This window comes from Nannizzia gypsea, genomic scaffold (genome assembly GCF_000150975.2).
Source record: "Nannizzia gypsea CBS 118893 supercont1.8 genomic scaffold, whole genome shotgun sequence".
Lineage (NCBI taxonomy): Eukaryota > Fungi > Ascomycota > Eurotiomycetes > Onygenales > Arthrodermataceae > Nannizzia > Nannizzia gypsea.
Genome location: NW_003345194.1, coordinates 558,804 through 571,083, shown reverse-complemented (window position 1 = coordinate 571,083; position 12,280 = coordinate 558,804). Strand labels below are relative to the sequence as shown.

Sequence of the window (12,280 nt, the reverse complement as noted above, 5' to 3'; positions counted from 1 at the left end):
GCGAGAGACGGGCTGTCAGTTGAGGTCAACAGCGAGGGCACGAAGAACGAGTGTCGAGGCCGCCATCCATGGCCGGCCAAAGGGGGTGGAAGTCGAAGCTGGTGATGGTTGCTGATGGTGAAGTTGCAGATGGGGTTTTTTCTCTCGTCGGGAACGGAAGCCAGCCCACACAGCAGAGACGAGAAACCGCAGCAGCAGAAACAGAGAAACAGAAGAAACAGAGAGGGAAACGCCCCGAGACACCGACTCGCTCAGTGGCAGCGGCTAGGTCGAGGAGACGGACTGGACAGCGAGAGGGCGAGAGAAGCGAAGGTCGAGCTGGCGATGTGTGCGCTTTGTGGCGACGGGGAGCGCCTTGGTCGAGGCGGCTCAGCGAGAGACCAGAAGCGCCTCGTATCCGACACTGGGAGCATCGGCATCGCGGCTGGCGGACACGAGAGACGCAGATATATATACAGAAGAGCAAGAGAGAGGACGAAGCTGGTCTACGGCGATGCTGGTGGCTGCAGGCAGCGCGCGCGAGAGAGAGAGAGCAGGCGGTTTCTTTGATATAAGCCAACATCCTCCCTCGTCCGTCTGCGATGCCGCATAAACAACCATGATGAGACGCTTATAATTATGCAGGAGGCTCGTCTTTACGCTGATGCTTGCCTGCTGCTTATCTGCTGCTGGCCTGCTGGTGCCCATGGGTGGCTTTGACCGGCCGGTCTTCAGACGAGGGATGCCCGTCGCCAACATATAAAGCACCCTCCTCCCTTAGATATACAGACGGAATCGTGCATAAAAAGAATAAAGGACGAGCACAGGAGGGCTACACGAGGATGTTACAGGCGGCCAGGAGGTTACGCCCTGTCGTACATGGCTGCCGGTGCCTCAGCCATGCTGGGGACGCACGAGTAGGACTCGCATCTCGACCTCACCACGCCAGCAAGACATGAATCACGGCAGCAAGCACGACAAAACCAGGGAGAGACAAGAGGCACACGACGGCAATGCTGTGCTTACTCGGGCTGCAGGGTTGGTGTTGGGCCCGGTTGGGATGGCTGTCCACAGATCATGCAGGCTCGCGTATGCTGCATCGCTATACGGAGGCCTCGCAGACAGGATTTGATACAGGCAGAGGGCAAAGAGCACAGGAAAGAAGCAGCTTAAAATAAGTTGCAAGCCATGAAATCGCCGAAAGAGAGGAGAAAACAAGCCTGGCGGACCGCCTCCTGCTCGGCTCCTCCTATCAACTGGCCAGGGCAGACCCCCTAGGTTTCAACCCTTGGTCCGCCAGAAGCCAATGTCAACGCTTCTTTTCGCTTGCCACGATCTGTCATCTTCGAGAGTCTCACTCTGGCTGTCTCTGTCTGTCTGATGTCTCTCGGTATGAGACCTTACCTAAGGACGGCTCGACGGTGATCCAAGAGTCCAGCGGAGGGAAGGATTTTCACCTACCCCAGCTCTGCCTATACATACGTTACGTATGCACGCATCTATGAGCTGCCGTTCGTAATCTGATGCCGCGGGAACTGGGCTCTGGGCTTGCTTCTTGACCAGCGGTTTCACGATCCACGTATGTACCAGATACGGAGGTACCTGCGGAAGGCAAAAAGAAGCAGCAGAAGCTGCGGAAGCAGACGAAGGGCCCTCCCTTCGTCTTCTTCCGCTTTCCTTGGACGGTTTCCTCGACGGGATCCGCTTAGGATGCTCCACTGGCTCAGCATCAAGCGCACCCAGGGCTGTTTCACCCGTCGTGCTTCAAGAAAAGAGCGTCTCTGCTCTGGTCAATCTGATGTATCCGGTACATGGCCTCGCCCAGAGTCACCCTCGTTCTCCAAGGAAGCTTCTTTACCTTGCTGCAGGGCTCACATGCGAGGACTTTCTTCAGGTATATACTTCTTATATCTGCTTAGGGCGATCGGAATCATCCTCCAGAGACCCGGTTCGCAGAGACAGACATCACCGGCCAGCCTTCCCAAAGGCCCTTTTCTTTTCTTTTCTTCTTCGTCTTCTTCTCTTTCTCTTTCCCTTTTATGATCATCTCTGCCTCTTCGCTTGCGCGAGGCTTCGTCTATTTTCTTCCCCTTCTCTCTCTTCCGTTCACTTTTGCCTCCCCCTCGGTCGAACTGCAATCACTCCTTCTTGCGGGTTCAGAGCCTCTCGTCCTTTTTTATGCCCCCTTTCCAAACGCTCAGGGGAAAGGATACAGCCTCGCCGTCCCTCCTGTTATTACGACTATTCCGTTCTCTCTAGACTTGCAGCAGCATTGATAGAGCTCATCTTTTTCCTTTTTCTTCTTCTTCTTGTTCTTCTTTTCTTTTAATATCTATTGACCGCAGCGATGGCCTCCAAGGCAGGACCTTTGGCAAAGCCGTTTATCGAGACCAGATGGGCTGACGTACGTTCAATATCAAAACCGCCCTCCCCCAGATACTACCAAATATCAAAATATCAAAATATCAAAAATATCAGCATCGACGACCACATCAGATCGGAGATGTGATATACTCCACCGTCCGCAGATTTGCTGACCCCATACCGATATCATGACTTACAGGGCCTCCGGGGTATCGCAGCTCTCTTCGTCGTTGCCAGCCATGTCACCCTCTGCTTTGCTCGCAGCGTCATGCCGCCCTCAATATCGACCGACGGGCCCAGAAGGCTATTCCAGAACCCTTACCTGCGTCTTATCGGCCAGGGTAATGCGGCCGTCTCCGTCTTCCTCGTCCTGCTGGGCTTCGTCAACTCGCTCAAGACAATCCAGCTGATCCGCTCCGGCTGCTTGCAGGACGCCGTCTCTACCCTCTCGGTCGGCGCATTCAGGCGAACCGGCAGGCTCATGCTCCCTGCCACCGCGGCAACGCTGATTTCCTTCACTCTGTGCAATCTGGGCCTGTACGGTCTCGCAAGGAGCTCCGATGCATACTGGACCATGACCACCGCTGCTGCGCCGAGCCCGTCTATACTACAGGGCATCAAGAGCGTCTGCTGGGAGATGATTGCCGTATGGATCGTGGGGGAGAACAAGTACGATCAGCCGCAGTGGGCGCTGGCGCATCTCTTCAAGGGCTCGTTCTTCATCTACATGGTTCTCCTTGCAACCGTCAGTGCCACCCCGGCCTTCAGACTCACGGCTCTCTCCATCCTCTACGCCTGGGGCTGGATTGCAGGTGACAGTACGTTGCTACTTCTCACACTACTACTATACTTACTATCTATATACCGCGCATACTGACTAACATGTCTAGCCATTGTTCGACCAAATATATTCGCCGGCATGATCCTCGCCGAGTTGACCTACCTCCCAGCGCCAAAGAAGTCCAAAGTCACAACCATCCTCCCTTACTTCGTCGTCGCCCTAGGCCTCTACCTCTGCTCCTTTCCCGACCGCTTCGCCGACCAGGCCCAATGGTCCCGCCAGCTCGAACAGCTCGGCCGCATCATCTTCCCCAAAAACGCAGCCATGGGCCGTGCCTGGCCTAACATCGGCGCACAACTCCTCTGCTTCGGCGTCATGTACTCTCCCAACATGCGCCACGTCCTCTCGCACAAATGGCTACACTGGATCGGAAGCCTCAGCTTCGCCCTCTACCTCCTCCACGGAATGCTCATGCGTACCGTCCTCGTATGGCTCGTCTTTGGACCCAACTACCTCCTCGGCATCACCAAGCCAGGCAAGCTCGCTGACGGAACCGATGGACAAGTCGTGCCCCAGCCAGGCGACCTGATCGTCGCATGCATCCTTCCCGTCTTCTTCGCCATACTGCTCTTCGTATGCACTCTCTGGAACCGCTTCGTCGAGCCATACTTCGGCTACGCTACCGCCGGTCTGGAATCGTTCGCCAAATCGTTCGGCAGGAATCAGTGGCCTTTTAACTCGCTGAATTCAATGCAGAATGGCGAGAAATCTATTCTGCCCACTACTCGCAGGGATTGATTGAGGTGTCGTCACTTCTACCACGGGGTACAGGCTGCTGTCTCATGTTACACCCTCCCCCTTAGCAGTATCCTCCCCTTTTTTTTTCTCCTTTCCCTCCTTGTCTCCGTTTTTCCTTTTTCCGTGTATCTCTGTACTTCTTCCATCTCGAAGCCCGGGTTCCATCAGCTGCCCTGCACCACTTTGCTGGTTTTTCCTTTTCTTTTTATACATTATCATCCCGACGGTTCATTGATTGGAGTTGATGCTGATTTGTCCATATTTTGGCCTGATTGATACTAACCTAACCATGCAGCGTTTTCCTTCTGGCTCCTGTGCTATTGCTATTTACAAGATGCATTCCCACCCCCCTAACTCGTTTAACTACCAACCATTTTACAAGAGAGATGGAAGACCATATCCGGCTGACTGAGATGGCATTGTTGAGATACCTTTGTTATGTCTGGCTGGCATATACTTCTTTTTTACTACGCATATTCCGAAAGACTAGACGAAGCGCCTTTGCTTTACCAACCAAATAAATAAATACAGAATAAATAGTAATGCATTCCATCCGCGTCCACGAACGTAACCAAGCAGTCAACTATTCCGCACCCAAAATGTTGAATGAAACAATGCCAATCGACCGGGATAAATAAAACAGGTACTTGTGCTTATGCGTCATGATAGTCATATCCTAAAACACCAGCTCATCATTTATCTATATCCAACCAACCCCCCTGCCCTGTCCTGTCCTGCCCTGCACAGCCTCCACCCATCCGTCCCCTCACGCTCACCTATTTCCCTTCCCCTCCATTCCCCGAAGCGTACTTCCTCGTCCAATCCCTCGCGATCTTCTCGTACTGTTTCCGATCATTACTGTATTGCTCTGCGATCCTCCCTTCCACCGCATCATCCGGCATCGGCTCCACAAGCAGCTGTCTCGCAAACTCCAGCACAGCATATAACTTCGACGACGGCTTCCATTCATCTGACTTGAGCATGCCGAGACACATCGTGCCCTTGTCGTCGTTCGAGACATTGGGATGGTATATTTTTGTAGCGAAGGAGACAGTAGGTGGTTTGAAGGGGTAGTCTGTTGGTAATGTGAGTCGTATCTCGAATACTCCGTCCTGTAGCCGTAGAACAAGATATGATTAGCTGTATGACTCTTGTGGTTTTAAGAAGGGTAAGTGGTAAACGTACTTGGTATGGCGAGCCTTCAGGGCCTTTCATTTCTATGTTCCATTTGTATAAGTCCGAGTCATCTGCCAGAGCGACTGTGACGCCGCCTGGAGGAGAGCTTAGAAGCTCGTTGAGTTCCTAACATCATTCCATGGCCACCGTTAGTCCATAGCTTTAACTTATACGGCACGGCTAATGTACCTACCTTTGAAATGCGCTTCTGACTCGCCATGATGCCAGCTCTGTGTCAAGTAACTGCCGCACCACTTCCAAAAGTCCTCCTGAATGTGTGTTTAACAGGCCAGACAGACGGTCTCAGCGAGTAATGACTGTCCTTTTATATGTCGGCGTTTGATGTTGGCTGCCAGGCAGCAGCACGTTAGGGACAGGGACTCGCGGGGTAGTTATGCGGCTGGATAGCTGGTTAGCGGGCGAGACAAGGATATTTCGGCCAGCGGAGCCAGTAGAAAGGGATGTAGTGACCCCTTGACTGCTGCGCTGCTAGCTTGACGGGCGTACCTATGCGGCTGTGAAGATCCTGGAGGCTTGAACACGCAGTCGCCTTGATGTTGTTTGTTGGCTGAGCCTTTCGAGGGCGGAAGTTGACTTTGGCTTCGAGTCGAAAGCCGGCGAGGCTGAACTCCAACACGCCAGAATTTGATTAAATATTTATTGGATTACTCCGTACTGACCGGATAACCAACGAGATAACTACCGCTTTGACACACTTGATCCTTCTCTCTCTCTTTAACTATATAAATAACTAACATTTCGATTATTACCTCCGGACGTTGATCCTACGCCCAGCTTTCTCTCCTTCGATCTGCTCTCCCAGCGGAACACCAGCTATCGCCTACTGTTCTACCAAAGAACTACCAGCTGAATGAGAAATTCTACAAGAACCTCTGACGGAGATTTGTGATAGCATGTCTTCAGTCAAGGAATTGAACGAGACAATAACTACAGGTGGGCGATATCATTCGCGTCTGCACGTCATCACCACGATTTCGGCCTTGCGGTTACCAGAGAGAAGGAGATGAAGGGAGAAAAGATATCTCATCCTATGCCCCAAAGCGAGCTCCCGTATAACTATCTGCTCACTATTTAACGAAATAACCGGATAATTAGTCGTGAGATTTCCGTCGGTACTAGTCACGGTATCTATACGTTTCGAAATTACCTTCACTCGAAGCCTCCCAAACATTTTTCTGACTCTAAACCGGATCTATGTCTGGTTTCTTAACGTGTCCACTCGCCGCAAGTCGAAACCAACTTGGGACTGGTTAACCCTGGAGTTTGTCTTCAGAGGTTTCAGAGATGTACTTTTTCGGCGCATCGGGCTTGACGGGATGGCCTCTGCAGTAATTCGAGGAATCTTTACCTCATTTTTTCGTGATCGGATGGCATCTCGCACGCGTCCCGGCCCGGGCAGCGCATTGCACGAATTCCATCTCCTCCTTACAACCGCACTGGTAGTTGATGTATTTTGAGGTGCACATTGCAGTAACTACTAGTTTGTTGACTGACGGACTTTTAGTCAACTAAAACTAGCATAAAAGAACTGGAAGTACGGAGTAATTAGTATCAACATACCTCAGGATCGATAAGTCTGAAGTTCTTATGAAAGCTTTAGGGGCTGGATTTCAATTGGTTTTCCCGGCCGGACGGGGTTGACTGACGATGGTTGTGAGTTGATGGATCGGCAATTCCCCTTGCCAACTTGGAGGATGCCTGGTCCCTTTTATCCTCAGTCCTAGAAGTGATTCGCTGTTCTAAGCGCCGGCACACTGGACTTGTATTCCCACCAACTAGAGCATTGGCGATGATGTTGGACAGTGCTTGAAACTGCAGAGGCCGGCAGCAAAAAGAGGAGAATGATTTGCTGACGAAGATCCTGGTCGGCCACGGGAGCGAGACGTTTCTTTTCTTAGTCCAATGCATGACGAAGGATGCACAGAAATCAGTAAATAGTATTCAGTCGTGGTTGGATAACAAGGGCTGGCAGGCGGCTTCTCAGGATTGAACCCGGGTTCATTTTGACAGTACTCATTTCTAACTATCAGTTCGAAAACCCTCCGCGCTATTGCTATTATCTACTCCGTTAAAGTGATGTTAGTTGAACCCAACAAACTCACTCATCCCAACTTAGGAACTCTGCTGTTAGTGGTTATTAACTGGGATGTTCGCAAGTTACTTCGCTGCCCTCTCGGAGGCCATCTTCCTAAAATACTGGGATTACAAAAGACGAGAGGTTAGTAACAACGACGATAGCGAGTACCGAGTGTTGATTAGTGGAAAGGTGAAATATGTCACCATTTCACCACGCACCTACGATAGAGACACTCTTTCCACCCCTATAGAGGCACTGCCTGACTTACCAAAGACCCAAGAATGGGACATGTAATTCATTAGTCGAGACCCATTCACCAATGAGCTGAACACCAGATTGTCAAATCGTAAGTAAATGTCTTGGAGGTCACTGTTTCTGTGAATCAGGGTTCTAATGATCCGGTATCATTAAGCCCGGGAACCACTGCAGTCCCAAAATTGCCCGATTTGAATGGGAAATGCCACGCATTGTGCGGGAGGCAGTAGCGTACCAGCTACTAGCAGGGAGTGGTTTAGCTCCACGATTTCTCAGCCATTTCCATGAGCACGGACAAATTGGGCTCCTGGCGGAGAAGACTGAGGGGCACGAAGCATCGATTGATGACCTCCCTGTTTGCAAGGATGCTGTTCAGCAATTTCATAAGCTTGGTCTGTTGTATGGAGATGTCAATAAGTTCAATTTCATTGGTCATAATGGGACTGTAAAGTTGATCGATTTCGAAAATAGTTGGGCACATCTGAATGACTGCTCGGCTATGCAGTCCAAACTATACTCCTTGGAGAGCCAACTGCTGGAGAAGACAGGACGCGGTGGGGGGTTCATGCCGATGTAAGACTCAGATTGATTGTAATCATCAGCCACTTCGCAGCGAGAAATGTTGTGTGCCTTTGCTATATATCATTAGATAGTAGCTGGTTATAAAATTAAGATAGGGTGTCAAGTTGCCCAAGTCTATGTATTTTTCTATGTAGCTACAGACTTTGAGATAAAGACACAACAGGTATCTGTGGCATAAATGCCAAGCAATGATATGACGTCATTTGAGTTCAAAGCGGGCCGAGCCGCTGTTACTTATTATAGACACCACAGAGAGGCTCAACATTGTTCTTGGAAGTACAACCAAATTGAAGGGTGGGTATAATTTATTGCTCCGATATTGGAATAGCTCGGCCGGCTTTTGACAAGGCGTTATATTGGTAGCGATTATGTATAACTATACCGGATCAGGTACTCTCAGAAGAATATACACTATTTAGTTTCTAGAAGGCTGACTCGAGAGAAAAGATGAGAGAAACTGTTACAGGAGTCGTAGCTACAGGGTACTCCATAGCTAGAGAATGTTGGCAAAGTTAGTGAGCGGACAGATATGCATCAATCACGATACCATTTATTTAACACTAAGAAAAAGTACCCTTGGGAATCGTCTCCGCGGGCCCCCTCTCGGAAAGAAAACAAGGGCCGCATGATCTAGCCATATCCTGCAAGACACCCCTGTCCGCACTATTTTATTACTTGTTATATTTTAATTTCATAGATTCGAATGTAAGAGTTAAAGTGAACAGTGTAATTAACTGCATTGCTATGTTTTATTATATATGTAGAGAATTATCATTCACAAGCCCTGCCAGTTTCAAGAACAAATCATCTCTGGATTAAGTAATTAGATTAATAAATCCCATTTCTTTCCATCTCCATTAAACGAGGTATCATGCATCGTAAGAGAAAAAGCCCGTTGAACTCCAGAAGTTTTTTCCGTTTCCATATCACATCCAACTCATCCGCTCGCTGATAGCCCAAGAATTCCAAAAAGCACTTTTAGTGTCATAGTAGACGTTGGTTGGTTTATTGGTGTAGATTTAATGAGACACCTATCGGAGGGCAAGGTAGGTGGCTTCGGCGTGGATAGCCTTGTTCTCCTTGGAGTTGGAGGACTTGGAGCTGCTGACGCGGGCCTTGGAGTTGGAGCGGGACAAGGCTGGGGTGGATGGCATAGTGCGCTTTCCGTTGTCAAGAGAAGTGCGAGGAGTGTGGAAGCGCGAAGAGGCAGCGGAGAAGGTAGCCATGGACTCGCGCTTCAAGTGAGGAAGCTCGAAGGAGGCGTAGTGGATAGCAAAGTCGGTAGCGTTGGCGGCCATTTTGATTGTTTTGTTTGTTTTGTTTGAGGTGGTGGTTGTGGAAGTGGGTATGATGAATTGTTTGTTGTTGAGTATTGACTCGAGTAGTTGGCAGTAGATTGATTGTAGGGGTTGATTGTAGTCTTTTGTTTTGATGTTTTGATGTCTGATTGTTGTGGATGATGAGGAGGAGAGCGATGGAAACTCGAGGGATGGAGCTCCTTCTTATAGACCTCCGTCGTCCACCTTTCTATGTCTCTGGGAAGTTTCTAGTTACCCGTGGGCCCACGACGGGCGCCGTGGGCATGGCCGCAACCCGCTCTGGCCCTCCTGGCCCCTCTATCGTCACCATGCGTCAGCATCTTCTGTCTACTTCTTTTTTTGCTTTGTAAATTCTTCCCTGTATAAAACCTTAATAAGCGGGTCCGATCTTCCACGGGTCTGTGCCTGGATTAGTCATTTAGCCTGACTAATCGCTCTCTGTGACGTCACTTTCCGTCGCTTCCTCAACCTCAACTTCGACTTCTTCGACTTCTTCGACTCTTTTGCTGATTTCTAAGGAATACGAACTCGCAACGATGAGTCGACAGAGCGTGCTATGTCTTTTGTCATCCGCCTCGTGCTCTGTACAGCGCGAGATGGTGTTGTAACAGTCAGACCATCGCATCAGGCCATGTAAAAATAGCTCCGGAAAACAGAGACTTTTCCACGGCCCCTCCAGTGAAAAATTTTTCCCAAAATCTTTACACGCCTGCCTGGCAATTCCCGCTGAGGGCTTCTAGACGCGCGAGCGGATCGTTTCACATAGCCAATGGCATGTAAGAGCAGGCATCGGGCCGGTCGCAAGAAAAAAAAAGATTTGTGCGCAATTTTTGCGGCCTGACCTGCAGCGCCTGCGCTGCACCCTGGGCGGCCATCCACTTCGAATCTTCCCTGTCATCAGCTGGCGCCGGGCGTCTAGGCTGAGTTGAACCAGCTTCAGCACCGTCTCATTGTGCCCTGTGCACGAACCGTGGCTGGACTCACCGGACCTTGCCGTCCGCCTATACAAATGGCCCTGGCATGCATTTACGCAGCCAAGCTGATCAAGCTTGAACTCGGAGTACGGCTAGCCATGCACGTGTAGTGCGTAGGGCGCTGAACATTTCTGAATTTCACTTTTGATGTTGGATGTTTCGGAGTCCAAAGACGTCGAATTATCCGCAGCGGAGGAGGCCTGTGTAGGCGGATTCCCGTTTCTCTGGATCAACTACGGAGCATTACCCGAAACACACCTGATCAAACTGAAAGGATGGATCGATATACTCCGTATCCATTCATCTATCCACGATCCCACGAGGCATGCTCAAATGTTTCGTCCAAGGTAGTTAGCTGGAAAAGGTTAACGCGCAACGTCAGGAGAAGAATTTCCAGATTTTCAGCACGGCCCAGCGCTGGTGGGTGGCCAGACTTCGCCCTGCAAGGAAGAGACATGGATTGAGGTTTTCGTTGCCGGGTGTCCACTCATGCCTGTCTGTGCTTGCATGTTTTTCCATCATCAAGTTCGCAGGTCATATAGCTCAACGTCTGGCCTGGGCCGACAGCCGTTACCCCTGTCAACGATTATTGATACCCAACCCCCCTAGCCACACTGCTGCCAAGTTTTTCACATACCCTTACCTCTCCTTCTTGCACCCTTGAGGGATGCAGGAACCATGGCGTGCCGTCCTAGCCACTTTTCATTTTTTTTCTCCTAGTGTCGGGAAGGACCTGCATTTTCGAAGGTCAGGTTACGATCATCGCCACCCGTTAATTACTAACCGGGCTAGGAGTCACTAAAACAGGAGATCCACTCCGGCGGGATGAAGAAAATTTTTGTCTCGCCGCTTGTGTTTACTCAACGTGCCCCTCCGAACACTCCTCCGAATATAGAATATCACAAACGGTGACAAGATGAATGGATGATAGTATGCTGATGTTGATCAAGGTTGATCATATAGAGTAAGACGATCATAATGCGGTCAATGATCAACCGTCGGTTGCTCGGCGACACGGCGAATCTTCCGGTAAGCTTGGACGAGCATTGTCTGCTTGTTCGTTGCACATGCTTGTGTCTCATCTCGAGTTTGAGGTGTCTTTATTTGCATTTCTTTGTGGGATTTCGATTGAGGCTGAGCTGGTGTGGATTCTCAGCATGGGCATGGATGTTCCCAAGCCAACAACTGTGAATATCCGGCCCAAATGCTCTCGGTTGTTAGTGCCAGGGCTCACTCGCGCCTGGACTCTTGGTCACGACCGCATTCTGTTGGCTCATAGGCTCAAGGGCTGGCTGGAAAATGCATGACAAGAATCGGCGGTGACGAGTTTCTCCGGCACAGGTGTCCGGCGCCATTGCTCTGGATGTCTGTATAGTGTGTTACTTATGGTTCTAGTCTGCATCGTCTACTTGTTTGACCGCCCATTAGTCACACCATGTCGCATCCCTTGACATGAAGGTGCGCGTAATGTCCGCTCATCTGACTGTTGTGGATCGACCTAGATTGATCTATTTCAACTCCTGGAAGCTTCAATTTTGGGCGTTGCGAATACATACTCCGTACACGGATAGTTATTCTAGTAATTAAGTATCACCAGGCAGAAGCTTGTTGTCGTTCGGCGATCGGGGAACTTGTAGATATCAGCTGAATCAGGTAGAAGGTTTGGCATTCATGACTGCGGCCTGAGATTCAAGGATCGAGAGTCATGGATGAATCATTGGTATTCAACATAGTGCACCGTACTCTGGACAATAGAACGTCGAAAATAAGCCACTTTCTTCATATCTTACCAACATTTTCATCAGCTGCTGACAGGGACGGGTCGGAGGAAGGCAATGCTACCCGTCGAGCCTGAACATGCAAGGTGATTGATACCTCTCAACCACAAACCGCATGAATCTCCCAACAGCCAGATAGTATACCGAGCCTTTAACATCCCCTCGGTATCCGAGAT

General features: G+C 50.1%; 4 protein-coding genes across 4 annotated transcripts; 2 read left to right on the top strand and 2 right to left on the bottom strand.

The window, feature by feature from the left end:
- Positions 1-2,326: 2,326 nt before the first annotated feature.
- On the top strand, positions 2,327-3,922 carry MGYG_08055 (hypothetical protein; the record flags this gene model as incomplete). Its single annotated transcript, XM_003169835.1, has 3 exons — positions 2,327-2,383; positions 2,543-3,161; positions 3,234-3,922. 3 exons carry the CDS (start codon positions 2,327-2,329, stop codon positions 3,920-3,922), a joined length of 1,365 nt encoding a protein of 454 aa, XP_003169883.1.
- Positions 3,923-4,698: 776 nt separating this feature from the next.
- Positions 4,699-5,318, bottom strand: MGYG_08054 (ubiquitin-conjugating enzyme E2 4; the record flags this gene model as incomplete). The annotated part of the gene is made up of 3 exons (XM_003169834.1): positions 4,699-5,034; positions 5,108-5,224; positions 5,292-5,318. The coding sequence occupies 3 exons, from the start codon at positions 5,316-5,318 to the stop codon at positions 4,699-4,701; spliced, it is 480 nt and encodes a 159-aa protein (XP_003169882.1).
- Positions 5,319-7,265: 1,947 nt separating this feature from the next.
- Positions 7,266-8,028, top strand: MGYG_08053 (hypothetical protein; the record flags this gene model as incomplete). Its single annotated transcript, XM_003169833.1, has 2 exons — positions 7,266-7,486; positions 7,626-8,028. The coding sequence occupies 2 exons, from the start codon at positions 7,266-7,268 to the stop codon at positions 8,026-8,028; spliced, it is 624 nt and encodes a 207-aa protein (XP_003169881.1).
- Positions 8,029-9,779: 1,751 nt separating this feature from the next.
- On the bottom strand, positions 9,780-11,006 carry MGYG_08051 (hypothetical protein; the record flags this gene model as incomplete). Its single annotated transcript, XM_003169832.1, has 2 exons — positions 9,780-9,934; positions 10,970-11,006. 2 exons carry the CDS (start codon positions 11,004-11,006, stop codon positions 9,780-9,782), a joined length of 192 nt encoding a protein of 63 aa, XP_003169880.1.
- Positions 11,007-12,280: the final 1,274 nt, after the last annotated feature.